Source organism: Medicago sativa, chromosome 4 (genome assembly GCF_051527215.1).
Source record: "Medicago sativa cultivar Bolivia chromosome 4, Bolivia_mono, whole genome shotgun sequence".
Lineage (NCBI taxonomy): Eukaryota > Viridiplantae > Streptophyta > Magnoliopsida > Fabales > Fabaceae > Medicago > Medicago sativa.
In genome coordinates, this window is record NC_140752.1 from 79,921,290 (window position 1) to 79,942,391 (window position 21,102).

At 32.1% G+C, this 21,102-nt stretch overlaps 3 protein-coding genes across 3 annotated transcripts; 1 reads left to right on the forward strand and 2 right to left on the reverse strand.

Annotated features, from left to right (window-relative positions):
- Positions 1-1,876: 1,876 nt before the first annotated feature.
- Positions 1,877-3,308, reverse strand: LOC146932408 (FBD-associated F-box protein At1g61320-like). The gene is made up of 2 exons (XM_085707757.1): positions 2,332-3,308; positions 1,877-2,077 (listed from the first exon to the last, which is right to left on the reverse strand). Exons 1-2 carry the CDS (start codon positions 3,223-3,225, stop codon positions 1,877-1,879), a joined length of 1,095 nt encoding a protein of 364 aa, XP_085563883.1. The 5' UTR covers positions 3,226-3,308.
- Positions 3,309-7,824: 4,516 nt separating this feature from the next.
- On the reverse strand, positions 7,825-8,843 carry LOC146932409 (transmembrane protein, putative (DUF1118)). The gene is made up of 2 exons (XM_085704067.1): positions 8,578-8,843; positions 7,825-8,495 (listed from the first exon to the last, which is right to left on the reverse strand). The coding sequence occupies exons 1-2, from the start codon at positions 8,713-8,715 to the stop codon at positions 8,052-8,054; spliced, it is 582 nt and encodes a 193-aa protein (XP_085560193.1). The 5' UTR covers positions 8,716-8,843; the 3' UTR covers positions 7,825-8,051.
- Positions 8,844-10,493: 1,650 nt separating this feature from the next.
- Positions 10,494-18,358, forward strand: LOC146932410 (uncharacterized). The gene is made up of 18 exons (XM_085704066.1): positions 10,494-10,756; positions 11,671-11,790; positions 11,872-11,997; positions 12,091-12,153; positions 12,286-12,393; positions 12,897-12,974; positions 13,541-13,633; positions 13,758-13,844; positions 14,380-14,481; positions 14,562-14,681; positions 14,835-14,897; positions 16,500-16,648; positions 16,974-17,055; positions 17,141-17,199; positions 17,306-17,351; positions 17,446-17,537; positions 17,627-17,696; positions 17,995-18,358. The coding sequence occupies exons 1-18, from the start codon at positions 10,529-10,531 to the stop codon at positions 18,061-18,063; spliced, it is 1,755 nt and encodes a 584-aa protein (XP_085560192.1). The 5' UTR covers positions 10,494-10,528; the 3' UTR covers positions 18,064-18,358.
- Positions 18,359-21,102: the final 2,744 nt, after the last annotated feature.

Sequence of the window (21,102 nt, forward strand, 5' to 3'; positions counted from 1 at the left end):
CACTTGGTTTGCTTAATAAATTGAATAAGAATATACATGCAATAAAATGATTTTTTTTTACTTGATAGTGCAATGGATTCAACTTATTCTAGGATTAAATTCAATGGTAGTTTTATAATCCACATTGTCTTTTAATAATGATAATTTTCTTCGAGTCGACAATGGACTGGGCAATGTCTTAAATGAAGAACTCCAAGAATCAAACCTGCTTCTAAGGGAAAGTTATGTTGTCAACTCACCAAATATCATGTTGGTTTTAATAAGCATAGTTTAACACGAGTTACAAACTTTAGAGAGAAAACTATGAAAGAAACCATGAAATTGAATGCACAATCAAGTTTAATATTGCAATATAAAATTGTTGGTAATACTAAAGACACAATGTCATCACAACATCACGACACAATAAAAGAAACACATACTTAAACATAATTCAAAACTCAACATGCATCTGTATATAGCCAGCATCTTGGATGTATTGGACTGGCGAAACTCTTCTTAACATGATATTTATGTAACTTTACCACGGCCCTTGTTGATGCTCTCCAAGAACAAAAAAGATTTTCGTATGTTGGTGTATCTTCTTTTTTGAACTTGCAGAGGCGATAAACCTTTGGTGGAATTAACTCCAACCTCTCCAAATTTATTGCTCTTTGCAAAAGTATCTTTACTAACTCAAGTTCAGAAGACAAATACTTAAAACTTCTCAGCACCACAACTTTGAGTTGAGTAAATTTATAGCTGCAATTGTCAAGTTGAGGTTTATCGTGCATTTGCCAATACAGTCCAAGGTTAAATATATAATCATTTAGCTGCACATATAGTTAAAAGTCAGACTCAAAAAAAAAAAAAATGAATTGCTCAGGAGATGATAATGGCTTTTGCCTCTATTATTTATTTATTTCTTGAAGAAGCTAAATAGCCCACCCAAATTGGCACCGGAGAGAATCGAACCTGAGACCTTGCGAAGGAGCACACTCCCAAGACCCAAGCCATTATCTATTATTTATTTATTTCAATCATTTTTTTTTAAGAAGTAAAACTAGTCCATCAAAATTGGTACCGAGAATAATCGAACTTGAGAGGAGCACACTACAAAATTTTAAGTCAACACCACCGAACCAACCCAAGTGGGTTTTCAACCATTGTTTTAATTTATTTTATTATTTTACTTCAACGTTAAAAGCATGTGTCTATATATTTATTCAATATTGCAACCAGATTTACCTAGAGTCCTAGACATAATTACTCAATAATCCATTGGAGGCTTGGACGTCAGAGGATTCCTCTGACGCCTAAAGATAATTTTATTGGTTGACATATCATATGCAACCAGATTTACCTAGACATAATTACTCGATCATTCATTGGAGGCTTGGATGTCAGAGGATTCCTCTGACACGTAAAGATAATTTTTATTGGTTGACATATATATATATATATATATATATATATATATATATATATATATATATAGGGGTTTGCTAGAACACACCCACTAATTTTTATGTGGGAGTGTTTTAGCAAAGCTACACCTTAGGGTGTAATTAACCACTTTTTAGTTATTTACTTGCTAAAACACTCCCACATAAAAACCAGTGGGTGTGTTCTAGCAAATGCCTATAGGATTTGCTAGAACACACCCACTTGTTATTGTTAGAAGGTGTGTTATAGCAACATACACCTTAGGGTGTATTTAACCACTTTTTAGTTATTTACTTGCTAAAACACTCCCACATAAAAATTAGTGGGTGTGTTCTAGCAAACCCCATATATATATATATATATATATATATATATATATATATTAGGAAAAAGATGCGGATGCTTTTAAATTTTAGATTCAAATCAACCAACAATTAATTAATAGTTACCGTTAACTAATTTGTTGAGAATGATTGGCAGTACTTACATCAATGAACAATGTCACCAATGATGGACAATTTTTTAGAAACATGGTTATATCACATGGATTGCAAAACATTCCCCCATGCATAAATAATTGAAGCTCCCTCAGATTCACAAAACAATACTGGGCTTCCCGAAATACTCCGTCACGAATCCTTGTAGACATACTCTGAAATTGCAAGGTTTAATAATTTATACATGTTGGTAAAGGAATCAAATAATAATAATAATAATAATAATAATAATAATAATAATAATAATAATAATAATAATAATAATAATAATAATAATAATAATAAAATAATAATAATAAGAATAAGAATAACAACTAAAAAAAATATAACATGTTATAATTTGTACAAAATTAAATAAAATGATAGCGAATAAAATGTAAATCAAAGTAGAATAACAATATTTATATACCTCAATAAATACAGGTGTAGTGGTGAGAATGGAGACATGAGAGAGATCTTTGACTAACGCTTCCAGCTTAGTATACTCGAAGTAGTTTTTGGGAGGTATAAAGTGAAAGAATGCCTCATACAATTGTGTCCTTTGAACAATTCGAACTATTGAAAATTTTCCATGATAAAAAATTGAACGAAGAGTTGGTGAATCAATTTCAATCTCTTTCAGATCCCGGCAACAAGCGATTCTCAATTTTTTGAAATGTTTATTTTCTCTAACAATTAATTTCAATTTCTTAATGGTATAGCATTTAATCAGATCAACAGTTTTAAGCATTTTACAATGTTCAATCAACACACCAAACATATCTTCAGTGATGTGGAGGTTACACAGAGTTAGTGTTTGCAAAAATTGCAAGCCACTTGGAACCTTTGGTAACTGGATCGCACATTTAACCAATTTTAGTGTTTTTAACTTGTGTAGTGCGTTAAAAACACTAAATTCAGTTGTGAAACCAGGTCGGTAAAGATGCAACTCGAGATCTTCTAGATCCTTTTGAGTGCATATTTGTAACCATCTCTTAAGTAAAGCTTCGATTCCAATGGGATTGACATGTAACTTAAATGTTTTAATTTTGTTACCTTCGTGCGAATTGAATAAATGATCAACAATTGCAGCCATATGTTGTTGATCGTATCGTAAATGGAAGTCTCTACCAAACAAAAATTGACGATTATGACACCATGATCTTTTGTACATAGGAGATACAGTTGATGTTGTTACAATTGCATCTTTTATTGGTAATAAAGAGAAAATGGTTTGAATGATATCCCCAGGAAGATCATCGGGAGAATCAGTTTTGGTTTTATTTACCTCAGTTAATTGGTTTTGGTTTTCAAAACTTGTCATCGATAAAGAGACAATAGAAAACGATGAAGAAAGGAAGAAGAACAAGGTTAAATTTTAGGTTTCTGCCACCAAACTTAAAATTTGATGAAATAACAACATAGGGTCGTTGGATTTTATAGAGCGAAACCCGATAATACAAACAAAAAAATAATAAATTCGATAAAAAAGAAAATGAGATTATTATGACTGCTTTGAAAAAAGAAAATATAATATCAAAATTAAATAAATATTTTACCCTTGTACCAAAAAAAAAGGAAATATATTACCCACACTAAATTAATAAGGATATAGTAATTGATATACACATAATTCAAAATATTGTTTGCACTATCAGTCAATCGTTATCGTTTGATCATTAAAAGATTTTTTTTACGTTATTAAAAGGATTATTATTATTATTATTATTATTATTATTATTATTATTATTATTATTATTATTATTTATTTTTATTATTTTTGAAAATATTATTAAAAGGATTATTTAGTACGTAACCAACCGGTCAAAATAAAATATCTTTTTTTTAAAGAAGTCAAAATAAAATATCTTAATGATTAATTAATAAAGTTTGTTCAACGTTAAAAGAGAATCCTACCATAACTAATTAATAAAGTATTAGTTAAGTTTTTACCTTATTTTTTATATATTATGCATTAATTATTTTTTTGTGATATATTTAATGATTAATTAATATAGTTTGTTCAACGTTAAAAGAGAATCCTACCATAATTAATTTCTTTTAGATTATGTGTTAATTATTTTCTTTTATATTACATAATTAACGACTACTTTTTTGTCAAAAAACAATAATTAATGACTACTTTAAGACAGAATTCTCCCAACAAGGTACAATAATTTATTCACACACACGCATATACATATACAAGTTTTGTTTTTCATCCCTGTAAAAGTTCATATTTTTTTAGATTTTTTACGTAATCAATATTAATCCCTAGGTAGACACGTTGGAACAAAAAATATATTTAATTATCCTTCAAACTTTAAAAGGTTAAATATGTTTTTAGTCTTACAAAATTGTGCACATAATTTTTGTCCTTGCTAAAACCATAATCTTTAAATTATCCATAAATTTTTGAATGAATTTTTGTTGACATATTAAGCAAATAATAAAAGTTCATTTACTAACCTTTAGAATTTTTTTAACACTGTATTAATTAAATATGTATTTTGTATTATTATTAAAAAAAATACATTTTAAATTTATTTAATACATTGAGTCAAAAAAAATACTTAATTCTTAAGTTTTAATGATATCTAATTTAATTAAACTATTTTTAATGTTTTCTATAAATAACAATATAATTTTTATTTTTGTTAAAAATTAATTATTATATAGATAAAAAAAATCAGTACATAACTATTGTTTATAAACTTTAGAGTAATTTATTTATTTACATTTAATTGTTGAATGCGTCAAAAGTATAATTAATACTCAAAAAAATACTCAATATTTATTGTTTATTCCTTCAAAAAAAATCAATATTTAACTGTATACCATTAATTATATATTCGCATTTCCATTAAAAAATATTTATATTTATATATTGTTTTGGATAAACCAATATTCCCATCGCTCGCAATATACATGTTAATATGTTCTAACAAATGTTTTCTCATAAAATTCAAATGGTTAGCAAACTCAAATATTTATAAAAATAAAAATTAATTCCTCAAATATGTATCAAGAAGAAGTTTTTTTTTTTTGTTTAAATGCACTTTTGCTCCCCCTATTTTTAAAAAAATAAAGTTTTTATCTACCCATTTTAAAATTCAGCACTTAAGTGGACAAATTTCATATCCATATCATTATTAATTTATTTTATTAAATAATTAGTATTTTATAAAATATTTCATGGTTAGAATATTATGTTAATTTAATATATTATTACTATTTAAAATATTGTATTTATACTATATATAAAGCAAACAACCTCTTTCAGCTCTTTTGAACTGCCTTTTTCTCTTTCCAAAAATGCCCTCAATTTTCAATAAAAATTACACATGTAACAAAGAGATAAGAATAATATAAATTTAAATATTATTAAAATAAAAGTGTAACAAACACGATATTTTTGTGGTGGCCGGGATTTGAACTCCGAACTTTGCATATATTATGCATTGTTCATACCAACTGAGCTAAGCTCACGAGGACTAACAAACACGATATGAGTATATATATGTCCAGTTTGCTACATTTTTTAAATGATAAAGGAAAAAAAAAACACACACACACACACATATATATATATATATATATATATATATATTCTCTTTTTTTGACAAGGATATATATATATATTCATATCATATCGTGTTTGTAATATTTTTCTAAATATTTAAATTTATTCTTATTTATTTGTTACATGTGTTATTTGTATTCAAAATTGAGGGTATTTTTGAAAAGAAAAAATCAGCCCAAAAGAGCTGAAAGAGGTTGTTTTCTTTAGATATTGTATAGATTATACCCTTAAACAACTTTTACTATAATAAATATTGTTGTTGGTGTCATTAAAAAAATAAGAATTTAGATTATATTTTTTGTTATATTGTCGGTGTCATTGAAATAGATAATCATAATTGGTTTGGTTTGTTATAATTTGAAAGCAACAAACATTTATATTTTTAGTTTTAATCAAAATCAAAATTTCACAAAAAAAAAAACATCATTCATAATTTTCAAACGTTAGTGTGATCAAAAGAGCGAAAAGTCGGACACGTGAGTGCTCGTATTTTCGCTATTAATATAATAATTAAAACACTTTTTGTCACATCTTAAATTTAATAAATAATTTTAATAATTAAAATACTCTATAAAGTAAACAATAACGAATAAAACAAATTGATAATCTTGTAAAAATAATAATAATGATATATGGGTATTAAAATTGTCCTTCTAGATACTGCATGTGAATTGACATCAAAATTGCCCCAAAATGGGGTGGAGGACCAAAATCCTGAAAATTTAAAATAGAGGGACTAACACTTTATTTTTTTGAAAATAGGGAACCATAAATGTATTTAAACCTAGTTTTTTCTACTATAATCTAGCTATTTATTACTCAAGTTTTTCCAACTCTTGTAGGAATCGACTATACTAGTATGAATACCTGTGTCAAGCATGGATTAGAATTTCGTCAAATTTAAAATATTAGCTGAAGATGTGATATCATATTCACTTGTGTGGTTGCTATGTGTCCAATGAGTCTATGAACATCAGTTTTGGCTCTCCCGTAAGGTCCAACGACAATATCATAGCTCGGTTCAACTTTGTGGGAAAACATGAGTATACTTCATGGTGGTAGATCATAGTTGCATAGTCTCATATTTTAGGAAAAATGTTAATGTGCCAAGTGTGAGTTAGAGTTCCACATGGATGCAAGAGTAGATGTTGAACAACATATAAGTGATATGGCCCACATACTTATCGCTTGAAGGTTTAGGGTGAAGATGTGACGTCAAATTCACTTGTGTGGTTTCTTTTAATCTAACGTGATGATCAAACTCAATGTAGGATCCTCCGGAAGGCCATAACTCACAACAATACGATGAAATGTTTTTTTAGTTTTTGGATGTCATTTGTTTAATTTTGACTTAATTACAGTTTTGGTCCCAGTATTTTCACTCACCCGTGGAAATCGTCCCTCCATTTCAAAATTACTCAGTTTTGGTCCTTCTTTCAGATTTTTGAACTTCAAAATGGTGATATGTCATATTCAAATTGAAACTTTTAGAGAGGTTTTAGTTAATTATATGGATATTGATCATTCTACATCATCAGACTGTATGTCAGGTCATTTAAAATATGAATGTCATTCTATTTCTCATGAATTTTTTCATTTAACCCCTCAATTATTTCAAATTTTTAATTGAATCTAATTTTTTGGTAAAGTAATTGTCCAAAAATCTCCAACTCCTTCAATAAACTCATAGATTTATCGACAACTCACATTATTTCATATACTTTCACGAACAAAACACACAATGCTTAGTTATTTTCCCTTTGTCTTATATCATGTTCAAATCCCTTTTTCGTATCATTTTTTCCCTTCTAATTTCCTTTATCTCTTCTCATGTTAGAAATGAACATAAACCTCCCTCAATGAAACCATCATCAACTAACCTTTTTAAACATATTGCGTTTTCATTTGATCTTATTTGAATATGTCACATAATTATGGACACAGAGAGTTGCAAACTTAATAATAGATGTTAATGTGTGTCAAGTGTGAGTTAAAATTCTATGTTGAAAGGAAATGTAGATTTTGAACAAAATATAAGTAACATGACTTATATCCTTACTCGCTAGGTATTGGATGAATATGTGATATCAATTTCACTTGTGTGATATCTATTAGTCTGATAGATATTAACATACATGGGTATAATTATACATTAGAGAAATGATATTCTAACAACCATTTTGTGACAACCTATGTGACAACTTTGTCTCTCATACTCACATTATCTTTTTACTTTCTCTCTCTATTGCTTTGGTTTCCGTGTCACTATCTACTTTTCCTTTGAAAATTGGTGGTTGTCACAAAAGTTGTTGATTTTTGGTTGTTAGAATATCATTGCTCTATACATTATACTCTTAATAGATATTAACATTTCATAAAATAAAAATGAAACGAAATAACATGAATTTTAAGACAATTTTTTTTTTAAAATGTGAGCCCTTGTATTATATAATGAGATGAAGAAAGGAAATGATTATTTTTGATTGAACAATGAAGTAAGTAAATTATTACTACAATCACATGTAATTACAACAAAAACAACCGCGGTTAAAAACATGTGTACTGAATCAATCAGCCTCCTGCAACCCGCCGAGAACAACAGATCCAGCAAACAACCCAACAGCCCCAACACCAAGAGCAGCAGCAACAACAGCCTGAACTACAACAAGAGTAGTAGAATCATCAGGAACAAGAACCACCGTCGCAACAGCAGCCAAAAGCGTCGGAAGCGCCAGAGAAGCCAAGACGGAAGGAGAGACTGCGGCGAGTTTCTCTAATAAGCTGAGTAAGCCAAGTTCTTCCGCCTTAGAAAAAAGTCCTAGTTTCTCGATTGAAGAGAGCGTGACGCCGAATTCTTCAGCTTTGGATAATAATCCTGCTTTTTCAACGTTGCTTAAAACTTTGCGTTTCTCGAGTTTCTTGAATACGTCCACTTCTACTTCTTCGCTTCCTTCGTAGAATATTCCTGCTCCGAACCATTGTTTCTTCCAGTTATCGTTGTACTTGTTCACCTTCCATATCCATTAACATAAATTCAAATAAATTGTATAAATTAAAAATAATGATGAAAATGATGGATTTTTGTGTATGTACCTTCTTCTTGGGAGCCATGGCGAAGACGGTGAAAGGTTTATTGGAGGGAGTAGGGAATGAGCGATAGTGACGGAGGGTGCGGTGGTTAGTGTGGATGTGTTGAAGATGGAGAGCTGAGGTTGGAGCAGGAACAGCCATGGATGATGATTGATTGATGATGATGCGCGCGCTTGATTTGCAATCTCAACTGCCACGTAGGACAATCAATAGAGTTAGCTCAATAAGCATCTCCTCTTCATGTGCGATCGTTTCCCACCAGTCGTATTGCTCATACCTTTTATCTATCTCTTCCTTATCTATCTCGTAATCTTTTCAATCATCGTAAATACTCATAAGTTTTTTTTTAATTAATAACTTATTTTTTAATCTTAAAGAACGTAAATCAATTTAGATTTTTTGAAGAAAAATTTAGATGTTGAGTTGACATTTGTTTAGGATATATGAAATCATGAAATTAAAAAATGTTTCTATAAGATTAAGATTTTTGTCTATCACTAATATTATGATTCAAATTCATAATGATATGTCCGGTGAGGATGAATGATAGACAATGATGGCGGAAAATGCTATGGTACGGTGACAATGAATCTTTGTGGTGGAGCGAAAGGTGTATGCAGACACATTAACACTCCAATGCTCAAGTCAGTAAAGGAACCGAGAAAGAGTGTGTAGAAAGTGTTGTGAAAAGTGAATCATACCTTAAGGGTGAAGCAATGTCACCCTTGTATAGACGTGCATTGAGAATAACCGTCTCCGAACTTTGTGGCGTGTGATTAGGGAGCGGTTATAGGACACATGTAGGGACTAGGGTGATCCTTATGCGGTGACACGCTTTGATGCGGTGCGGTGCTCTAAAGGTGACATGTTCCTTCAGACGCGGGGCCTTAAGGCGGTGCAAATTTAGGCCATGTGTTAACATGGAATTGCTCTTATGACCGATCCAAAACACATAAAAATTGATCGAAGAAAATTCCATTATTGCCAAAAAGAATTAATTGACATTGAAAAGAGTCGGCCTAAAAGAGTTATGCATGATTGTTAGTTTTAGAAAGAATGGACAACCCGATCATGCCTAATGGTAATACTACATTAAAGAATTTATTTACGTTATTTTTTATTAAGAAAGGATATATCAAAGAAAAGTTAAAGAACTACACATAGAGAACTACTCTTAGGATAATACTTGGGTGACATTGTAGTTGATGATATTGGTGACATTGACCAACCACAATGTCACAAGTGTACAAAAAACAAAAATACCTTGTAAAAGAGAAAGAAGAAAGACACTTGTAACATTGTGGTTGACCAATGTCATCAACCACAATGTCACCAAAGTGCTACCCCTACTCTTAAATGTGTTAAAATGAAGTAAGAGTTTCAATTGAGAAGAGCCGGTATCAAAGATATTAACTTTAGAAAACCAATTATAACCAAAATTTGTAAAATGATGAGTGAAACTATTAGCTTCTTGATAAATATGATGAATTGAAATGAGTTGAAGAATAACAAAGAAGTTGAAGACGTGGAAAAGCCATTGCGAATAAATCGGGTAGCAACTTACGCTTCAACAACAAGAGAAGAAAGTGTCATGCTTAGAGCGAGACGAAGACCTTTATTTACACATTATAGAAAAAAATATTTGCTTGCATTTTTTTTTAAAGGAAAAATATTTGCTTGCATTATTAAGCTGTTGCAAAATAAACGAAATTAGATGTGAATATTTTTTTTTTAAGGGAGATGTGAAATTATTGTTTGCTTGGAATATATAGTACTAGTAACCTTTTAATAGTCGGGGGTGTAAATAGTGAAATATCAAGATACAAGTTGCTAAACACAGAAATGGCCCAATAACTTTCTTACACGCGCCAAACTGAATTCTTCCTATAACTCTCTATCGCACGGGAACCCTCTCGGTTAATCCCATTCGTGAATCCGACCAAATCCCGCAACGATGGCCGCAGAAACGTTAGTGCATCAAAACGGTGTCGTTTCCAACGGAGATCTTGGCTCCAAAACCGCCACCGTAAAAAAATCTCGGGAAAGCGACCGTCGTCGCCGTCGCCGGAAACAAAAGAAAATCAACAAAGCCTCTAAGGAACCAAACGCAAACGCCTCCGAAGACGATACTGAAGCAAAAGAGAATACTGAACAACAACAACATCAACAACAACAACAACAGGTTCTCATCTTTCTTATTCTTTGAGATCACTTTGGTTAGGTTTACAATCGAAATTGGCGTTATCACTAGAAATTAATTGTGAAATTGGATATTCACATTTGTTCATAATTTGCTACAGCGAAGTTAGGGTTTGTGAACTTGAATTATCATAGTATCATACGATTTTTATGATTCTTAATGAGGAGAAGCTTGATTAATCATTAGTGGTGGTGGATCTTGAGTGAAATTTTAGAGGGTGTTATATTTATATTAAGTATTAATATTTAATGTAAAGAACGAGTTTGTGCATTTTGGCGTAGTGGTAAAATCGCTACCGTTTACCTCACGTGGGTGGGTTCAATCCTTCCCATTGCATTTTTTTCAATAATAATTTTACCTCATGTGGGCGAGTTTGATCCTTCACATCGTATTTTTCAATAATTAGTTAATAATACATTAACTTGAAACAAAAAATGACAACTCTCGGGATTGATCACTGAACCATTCACTTGCAAAATAAACTCTTGCCACTACGCCATTAGATACAACTGACATTATTTGGGGAAACTTGTAATATATAGATAAAACACTTTTGGTACAATACATGTCTACAAAAAAGAAGAAAATTTTGAGGGGTGGCATGGCACATCTCCTCCTTAGAGAATGTTAGCCCCTGAATTTATTAGTTTGGGAAGCCTTTGATCTATTAACCTTGGCCATTCTCTTTGATTTCTGCGACTGAATTTGTCCATTTTTGTAACCATTCCATTCAAATTTTGGCTACTAGTTTTGTCGATTCTCAGTAGTGATACAAATCCACATTTCCTTTGATAAAAGAGTGGCAATGATCCAGCTTAAGTTACCAAATGCTATATAATTAATACTCCAATTGATAGTTATGCGTATTTAATGCTGTCATCTGTCTTAAATTTTAGGTTGTTGAACAAGTTGAAATTGAGTATGTACCGGAAAAAGCAGAGCTATATGAAGGCTTGGATGAGGAATTTAAGAAAATCTTTGAGAAATTTAGTTTCAGCGAGGTTATTGATTCAGAGGTAAAATTTTTGTATGAATTGTTTATTTTTAGTAGTGACTTCATTTATTGTTTGATAAATTGTTTGCTTGGATGTATCTAGGATAATGATAAGAAGGATGAGTCGGCAGAAAATGCAATTACAAAGAAAAAGGCAGACTCTGATTCTGAAGAGGAAGAAGATGATAACGAGCAAAAAGAGAAAGGAGTCTCAAACAAGAAGAAAAAGGTTTAACATTTTGTAAAATAATCTTTTTGTCTAGTCAATTTAACTATTGTGTTTACTTCCATAATTATGCTTAAAGTTTTATTTTGTGTTCAGCTTCAACGCAGGATGAAGATCGCTGAGCTGAAACAGATTAGCGCAAGGCCTGATGTTGTCGAGGTTGGTATACGTGTTATATATTGGCATCACCAATTGTAGATTTTTTTGAGTCCTCATTCTTACTTTTTAGTCTGGTTTATCATTCCCATTGTGCCAATTTTATGCAACAGTTTTTTTCTTTTTCATTTTAAGGTGTGGGATGCTACTTCAGCAGATCCAAAGTTGTTGGTATTCTTGAAGTCTTACCGAAATACTGTACCTGTACCCAGGCACTGGTGTCAAAAGAGAAAATTTCTGCAGGTTAGGCGACATTCTAAATTGATAATTATGGTTTAGAGATGTAAACATGTTCGAGGGTTATGGTCAACTAATGTATGTGGGATGTATGGATAGAGTTAGGAAGATAACATCGATATGGTTTCTCTTATATGTATGTATGTGGTACTTGCAGGGGAGCAGTTGTGGCAATCACCAAGCCTGGAATTGTAGGTGTTTGCCACTGAGTAGCCTTGAATCATTTATCTTTTATTTCTTTATTAGATTGCATGGGAATATGGGTGTTGTATAACATGGGTTTATAATCATGTATCATTTTTTTGTGTAATTTAATTGGGCATTTATTTATAACTAAGGTGCTAATAGTTATGCTTTGAATTTTCAGATACCTTTCATTGTGCTTAATGCCCGGGCTGAATTCCAATTGGCCTCACTGTTTTATAATTAATAAACCTGACCACATAACCTCATAGTCATGCGCACACAAATTATTTGCATCTAATCAAAACAATTTATTGATTTTGCAGGGGAAAAGAGGTATAGAGAAACAACCTTTTCAGCTTCCTGATTTTATTGCTGCCACAGGAATTGAGAAAATCAGACAGGTAATGCAATCTCATCTGTTTGTATACGTTATCATTCTGTCTGTGTGGCCACCCACTAGAGGAAAGTAATATTCCAAGAGAGCGTGGTTTGTGTAATTTACTTACAAAATTAATTTGATGTGTGTCTATTTGGAATGTCACACTTCTACACTCTTCTGAAATGGCTTTCATGGTCAAGCATTGCTAATTAATTCAACAACTGGATTTTACTGTTGTTTCAAAATCATGGTGTCATAAGACAAATTATTGGGGTCTTCTGATTTTTAATTGTTAGCTGTGGAGAAATTAGTTTATGATTAAGAAATGATGTATATAAATTATATGAGTTTTTAGATGTTTCAAATAAGCTACAATACTACACACTTTTTGTTTATATTGGAAATATTGATTGTCTTCTGACTGGTGTTTTATGTACTTGCCGATCTACATCTGTTGTTCATTTTACTGCTTTCAGCCTAATATGTAACTTTCTCTTTGCAATATATATGCATGTCTTTTTATGTAATTTTATTACATTGCTGTAGTAGCTACTTACTTGCCAAGTTATCTTACATTTTCTCACGCAGGCTTATATTGAGAAAGAGGACAGCAAAAAGTTGAAACAAAAGCAACGGGAACGCATGCAACCAAAAATGGGGAAGATGGATATTGATTATCAGGTTTCTTCCCTCTTTACCTTTTTCTAATTTTGCACCATTTTCTTAGCTTGCATACTTTTATGTTGTTATCAGAAGTTTAACTATTACAACCCTTTCTCAAGTGACTTTGTTTCTTGGTTGTCAGGTTCTTCATGATGCATTCTTTAAATACCAGACAAAGCCAAAGCTGTCATCTCTTGGGGACTTGTATCATGAAGGAAAAGAATTTGAGGTATACTTCGTTTTAAAATGTTAATGCTAAATTTAAAATACTGCATACATACATGCAGCATAGTGGATTTTTTAAACCCGTAATTTAAGGTCTATTTAGTTCGAAAAATGCTTTTGTTTTCACTTCCTGTATTCACTTTTAATTTGCAAAAATACCATTTTATTTTCAATTTATTATATTTTTCAAATATTTGTAAAGGAAACAGTGAAAAGTGAAGACAATAAGTTATTTTCTGTATTTCTTTTACAAATATCCGAAAATATAAAACGAAGTGGACAAGTGTGTCATTTTTTAATTGAAAGTCAAAATAGGAGTTAGCGAACATAGTTTCTCAAACTAAATAGGCCATTTGCTGTTTTTTTTCTCACCTCCTTGAGTAGTGGATACTTCCATGTCTCCTTTGTCAAATACAATTTTTTTTTTTTGTGAATGGTTGGTTTAAAGGTCACATTGTTCTAACACCTTCATGGGATTTGTCCATTGGTCTGTTTAAGTGTAAACATTGTATGCCATTGTTATATTGCTTGCTGTGCAGGTAAAGTTGAGGGAGATGAAACCTGGCATGTTATCACATGAGTTGAAAGAAGCTCTTGGTATGCCTGAGGGTTCTCCTCCTCCGTGGCTCATTAACATGCAGGTAAAATCAGTGTCTTGGAATGTATATGTTGTATTACTCTGTTCACAGACCTTACAATTTCATCTGTTTTCCTTTTTCAGAGATACGGTCCTCCACCATCATACCCTTCTCTGAAGATCCCCGGCCTGAATGCTCCCATTCCCCCAGGAGCTAGTTTTGGTTATCATCCTGGTGGCTGGGGCAAGCCTCCTGTTGATGAGGTACATTTTTTATTTTTTTTTAATATTTGCTCATCTTTATGTAAAATAATAATCATGGGTATCTGAATTTTCGTTTTCATGAAGGGGCTTTCAACACCCCCTCATCCCCCTTTTCACTTCATTGACTTCTTTACTTGTCTGCATCTTGAGCAGTTCGGGCGTCCACTTTATGGAGATGTTTTTGGTGTCCATCAGCAAGATCAGCCTAATTATGAGGTTGGTTTACATAAAAGTTCAACTTTGCAATTAGAGGGGTAACTGCTGCCCTATATAATCCTCCAAAGTTTCCCTTTATGATTTTCGATATAATAATAAAGTACCCTTTACAATTGATGTTTGAAACTAGGTTATGTTTGGCCTTTGGATAATGCATTTGAAAATTTAGGAGAATTTAAAATTCTAAGAAATTTAATTACTTCAATTAAATTTCATTCATTTTATTTTTTGTTCTGGTAAAGTACTTAGATTTCTTCCATTTTAATTTTTTTTCCGTTTGCTCAGAGTGAATAGATTTCTTTTATTTAGATGATGAAATTGTAAAGTATTGTTATCATCCAAAATAAATAAAAATCAAATACCCTTACTCTATTATAAAACTAAGATCGTATCAGACAAAAAATAATTATAAAACTAGGAAATATAAGATCTTGTTCCTATAATTCAATAATGGAGCCATCACAATTGTGATTCGGTGTGAGGACTTGTTCTCCGATGCGGTCGACTCTCAGATATTCTTGGCAGTATAAATAAGCAACAGTTATAATCATCACGATTGTTGCTTTTGTTGAAGGACATTGTACACGGCTGGTTCTATTCAAACATCAGTGGTACTGGGATCAAATAAGATTTTTTTTGCCTCACTTGATTCATTCTCCAGTGAAAAGAGGTAAATTTGAGAAGTCCCTAAAGCCTGTTATGATGGCATTAATGTCCCTCCCGAAGTTGGCCGTCACTTCTGTCCATTGGGATATTGCTGGAAATCAGCTTTGACAACTATCGTAGTGAATCTCACCCTGCTACTGTCGACTGTCGGAGTTACTTAGTTTCTGTGATGAGGGTAAAGATCAGGACAGATCTTCAGTGGCACTGCAATGTGTTGCTTGGAGTTACGGTCCCTACAGGAGAGACCATAACACCTGTAGAAACACTGTTTTGGTGGGAAGATAGCAGGAGAGACCATAACTCCTGTAGAAACACTGTTTTGGCGGGAAGATAGGTATCATACGTGCAAATGATGGGAAGTGAGACCCAGGAAATGTAGTTTCATAATCTCACCTGTTTTGGTGGAATTTTAATTTCCCTGTGCTTTGGGTGTTAAAAGTACCCGATCTAATTCAAACACTGTTTTGATGTGAAGTATTTTAAATGCCTCCAAACTGACATTCACTTGATATATTTTGTCGAGAAACTGTTATGGAATTCTGTTATCTCTCTTTCTTTCTGATATGGGTCCTCTTCTGTTTTGAAACTGCTGTACCGAATCCCCTTCTTATAAAATATAACGTTTTAATGCAAAATATAATATAAATGTTGAAATTTGGGATCTTAGATTTGAAGCCGAAACAATACCCCGCTCTCTGTCGTGAATACAAAGAGGATGGGTGGCACTGAATGGGTATTTTTGGGGAGTTTGGGTGTGGCTGTTGCCACTTGGCAAAGGAGTCTGCTTATTGCATGCATTTTTCTTTCTGCCAATAACTCTCGTTACCAGACTCTGTTTTCTGAGTTCTAGGTTTCTTTGTTAATACACAACATAGGAAAGTTTCAGTTTCTTCCAGATTCCTAGTTACATTTTACATACATGTTCTCACAATGCAGGAAGAGCCGGTAGATAAAACAAAACATTGGGGTGACTTGGAAGAGGAGGAAGAGGAGGAGGAAGAAGAGGAAGAAGAGGAGGAAGAGGAAGAAGACATCGAGGAGGAGGCACTTGAAGATGGTATTCAATCTGTTGATAGTATGTCAAGGTACTGTTATATTACTCCTCTTCAAGTCTAGGTTCCTTTTTTTTCTTAATTATTTTTGTCAATAGTCTAGGTTCTTTTTATTTGTTTTATCATGTGGCTAATTTAGTCAAAGAGTAGTTTTTTTTTTTGAACAAGTAGTCAAAGAGTAGTTAATAATTAACTAAGCTAACTAACCACGTGAATGTTTCACTGGTCCTTAAATTTAATATTTGCTAAACTGATCCATGTTTATAATTCTCTCTGTATTTATAATAGCCTTTCTTGGATTTATATTTTTTAATTTCCTTTATTTGTGCGCTCATTTCTTTCACATTTTTGTTTTCAGCACACCGACTGGGGTGGAGACACCTGATGTTATTGACCTTCGTAAGGAGCAGAGGAAGGAACCTGAAAGGCCTCTTTATCAAGTGAGTCTTTCTACTGCTGCTCTTCTATCAGCTTTAGCTTCTCTTGATTAGTCTGTTGATGTCTTTTATCATATTTTCTGTTAAGGTCCTTGAAGAAAAAGAGGAAAAACTTGCTCCTGGAACTTTGCTTGGAACTACACACACGTATGCTAAATTTTTATAATTTTTTTATAGTATTTGGTTTTGTTTTTCCTTTTTTTCCCTCACAAGTATTGTATCTTGATAAACTCGGATATCCATTTCTCTCCAGTTATGTGGTTGGCACGGGCACCCAAGACAAGTCAGGGGCAAAAAGGGTAAGAATGAAGAGTTTCTTGCTCCTTTTTATGGGGGGTAAAGAGGGGCATGTGCCGTATTTTCTTGTGGGATAACGTGTTTTATTGTTTCCAGGTTGATTTGCTTAAAGGTCAAAAGACAGATAGAGTGGATGTCACTTTACTGCCAGAGGAGTTGGATGTCATGGAGAACGTTTTACATACCAGGTATGACTTCTGTTTTATATGTTTTGTTTGCCCGTTAATGATGTTAACATCGTGTATCTTGTTTCTTACATCTGCTAAAACTATTCCAGGTATAATGAAGCAAGGGAGGAAGAGAAATTACGGAGTCAGCGTGAGGATTTCAGTGACATGGTTGCTGAGGTGTGTTGCATTCAATCCTCAAATCACATAGACCTGTACATTATTTTACAAAAAATTTCGGTCTCTATTTGCTTATTTAATGAGGGATAACCTTGGCGCAACTGGTAAAGTTGTTGTCATGTGACTGAAAGGTCACGGGTTCAAGTCCTGGAAACAGCCTCTTGTGTAAAAACAGGGTAAGGCTGCGTACAATACACCAAATGGTGGGACCTTCCCGGACCTTGCGTATGCGGGAGCTTTAGTGCACCGGGTTGCCCTTTTTTTTATTTGCTTATTTAATAATCTCCATCTGATGCAGAATGAGAAGAAGAGGAAGAGGAAGCAAGAAAAAGATGGCAAGTCCAAGAAAAAAGACTTCAAGTTTTAAGGTTGTTCGGTTCCTCTTTATTTTGCAGGTAAATGGAAGACGTGGAAAGTTGTCTATTCATCAAATTGTCATTTTCCATGAGCAGCAGAGGATTGGCTTTTAGTGATGTTTTATCACATCTGTATCTGTATAATGTTGCTGTCTGCATGTTGTTTTTATTGTTTTGGATATGAATATTCTACTCATGTGATGATACGATGGAAACCTTATACAGAAGAACGTGTCAGATGCTTTAGTTGTAAACTCAATACAAAGATATCCGTTAATGAGACATACTTGGATGATTTACATCTTATGTTCTGGTTCAAATTTAGTCCATTTAGGAGTTTTTGCCCAAAAGGGATGCATATGTCTTGTGGAAAATCAAATTCGTTTTATAATTTTACAAGGCAATGTGGATACATATAATTCACTAAGAGTTGTGGTTGCAATAACCTTAACTCAAAAGTAATTCTTTGGTCATTCAGAATGGTTCCCACCACGAATACAAAAACAGGGTTGCCCTTTGCAGCATGCCAAACAACAGAAGCAATATGATACTTTTGCTTACACTTGTCGCTAATTTGAGTCACGAGAAAGGAAATTTGCTCCACCAAGATTATTTGTAGGCGTATCCTATAAATTATTCGAAGCCATCCAATCCAGTTAGTGGATTATGCATGTCTTTATTCTTCTGGCATTGGCTCCACTCTCAATCAAATCCCTATTATTTCTTCCTTACACGGTTCCCCGCCAATTGAACAACGTATGTGCTTTCATATTCTTGTCCCACTGCTCACATCTAAATGAAGGGTTTTAATTGGTTTTGGCTTTTGAGAACGCAAATGGATGCATGAAATTGGACTTGTGGTCCTTTGGCGGATGACTAGTGCTTTTCATTTGACAACAAAATATTGAATCTGAAGGTCATAAATGGTAAGCCAATTTTCATGACTTGGTGTCCCTGTTTTCTAGATATAGACCCACATATTTGATAGATTTTCCCCACCATGTATGGTAAGTATCAAATGGAAGATTCGGCTACTGCGATTGTGATGCTTGTGTGGGCACACGATTAACATGCATCCTCTCCTCATAGATCCCTTTGCATCTGAGTGCTACAGAACAAATAAGGTGGACGGTTGTTGCCGAGTTAGCTATTTTAACAAGAAAGATATTAAATTAGTCAAAAAAAAAAAAAGATATTAAGGGGATTTAGATTGAAAAGGACATAGTGTGTGTGTGTGTCTATATATATATATATATATATATATATATATATATATAGGGTTAATTATGTTTCTAGTCCCTATCAAATAGCGACCTTGTAAGTTTAGTCCTTACTTAATTTTAATAGCATTTTTAGTCCCTATAAAAAAAATTTACTTATAATTTTAGTCCCTGCTAAAACAAAGTTTGATTAATTATCCTTAAACTCCTAAATTTTTGAACGATTTTTTTGAGACAAGATTAGAACACTATGAAAGGTTCGTTTACTAAAATTTAGAATTTTCAGACATGAAATGAATTAAATATGAATTTTTTAAAACGACAAAAGTTAAAGATAAAAAGTAATAAAATCTGGATGTAGAAATCAAATTTTGCGATAATTTTTTGCGGAGGAACTTTTAGTAATGTTCTAAACATGTCTGCAAAAAATTGTTCAAAAATTTAAGAGTTTAAGCATAAATTAAACAAATTTGAATTGAGTAGGGACTAATACTCAGGGCAAAAAAACAAAATTAGGGACTAAAAATGCTATTAAAATTAAGTAAGGACTAAACTTACAAGGTCGCTATTTTATAGGGACTAGAAACATAATTAACCCATATATATATATATATATATATATATATATATATATGATATAATATGATTTAATTCGTAACATACTACGTTTTTTTCCTATCAATCAATCATAATCGTGAGATAATTAGAAATGTTTGATTTTTATTATAACTTCTACAAAAACGATTGGTTATGATGTGCAGACAATTTGACACTCAAAATTTGTTTAGATTGAAACTCACTTATGTTGGTCTTGTGATGTTGGACGAAAACTTTACCGTGTGCTCCTCTTAAGATCTTATATTCGATTTTTCCTCGTTTCAATTTGTTGGGTAAGTTTGGTTTCTTAAATTAACCGTGCATGAAAGTTAACCTCATTACTTGTATTTCCTATTCTTATTTTGATAAAATAATTTTCGGAATCTAAGGAAATAAAACCAATCAAGCCACACCACACCTGTAGAAGACGAAATATCCCACAAAATCTCTCTGGAATATTTGCTAGCTTGTCACTATGGCGCGGTTTCAGGTTTTCTTGAGTTTTTTATATATTTTTTGAGCAGCTATTGAAATTTATATTATATAATAATATTCTGCTGAATTTGTATTTACGAGAATGACAAAAAGAGAAAAAGAAAAAGACTTTTTTAAGGAATAAATAAATGTGGTAATAATTAGCATGAACATAATTTAGTTGGTAGGTACATTACATTGCAAAGGTCGGAATTCGAAATTTAGATTCTCCATTTATTTAATATTTAACAATTTTTTTAAAAAAAATTAATGCGATAATATACGATATATTTATGGTATGATATCCATTTGAATTGACGCATAGCGATCCTTGTCTACATAGTTGATTAGAGTACACTTTTTTTTACTAGCAAATGACAATTTTGCGGACGCATAATTAATTGTGGCTATCTTTGTCAATACGTCATTACATCTTTTGTAAAGAAAAAGAAGTTCAGCTGTATTCAAAAAAAAAAAAAAAATCCAGCCGTAAAACTCAAATACAGAAGGTGCTAATAATAAATGTATTGTAGGTTTAAACTAGGCTCAAACTTGCGCCTCAACATTTAAATGTCTTTGCAGTTTTTAACCATCTGAATTTTACTACAAATTCGAACAATTTTCCTTCCATATAATATAATATAGTGTCATGTCTTAACGTTTAATTCAACACTTCTGTTCATATTTTCATATAGAGGGCAGTCTTTTAGCTGTTGTTTGGCAAAAAATGGTCATAATTTGATTAGTTCTATGTACTAT

Bases quoted from the DNA above. Each gene is read 5' to 3' on its own strand.
- LOC146932408 (XM_085707757.1), bottom strand. From the start codon at position 3,225: ATGACAAGTTTTGAAAACCAAAACCAATTAACTGAGGTAAATAAAACC. The intron at 2,078-2,331 runs GTATATAAATAT...TTGCAATTTCAG, and splicing joins CTACACCTGTATTTATTGAG to AGTATGTCTACAAGGATTCG.
- LOC146932409 (XM_085704067.1), bottom strand. From the start codon at position 8,715: ATGGCTGTTCCTGCTCCAACCTCAGCTCTCCATCTTCAACACATCCAC. The intron at 8,496-8,577 runs GTACATACACAA...TGGATATGGAAG, and splicing joins CCATGGCTCCCAAGAAGAAG to GTGAACAAGTACAACGATAA.
- LOC146932410 (XM_085704066.1), top strand. From the start codon at position 10,529: ATGGCCGCAGAAACGTTAGTGCATCAAAACGGTGTCGTTTCCAACGGA. The intron at 12,154-12,285 runs GTTGGTATACGT...TTTCATTTTAAG, and splicing joins CAAGGCCTGATGTTGTCGAG to GTGTGGGATGCTACTTCAGC. The intron at 17,352-17,445 runs GTAAGAATGAAG...TATTGTTTCCAG, and splicing joins ACAAGTCAGGGGCAAAAAGG to GTTGATTTGCTTAAAGGTCA.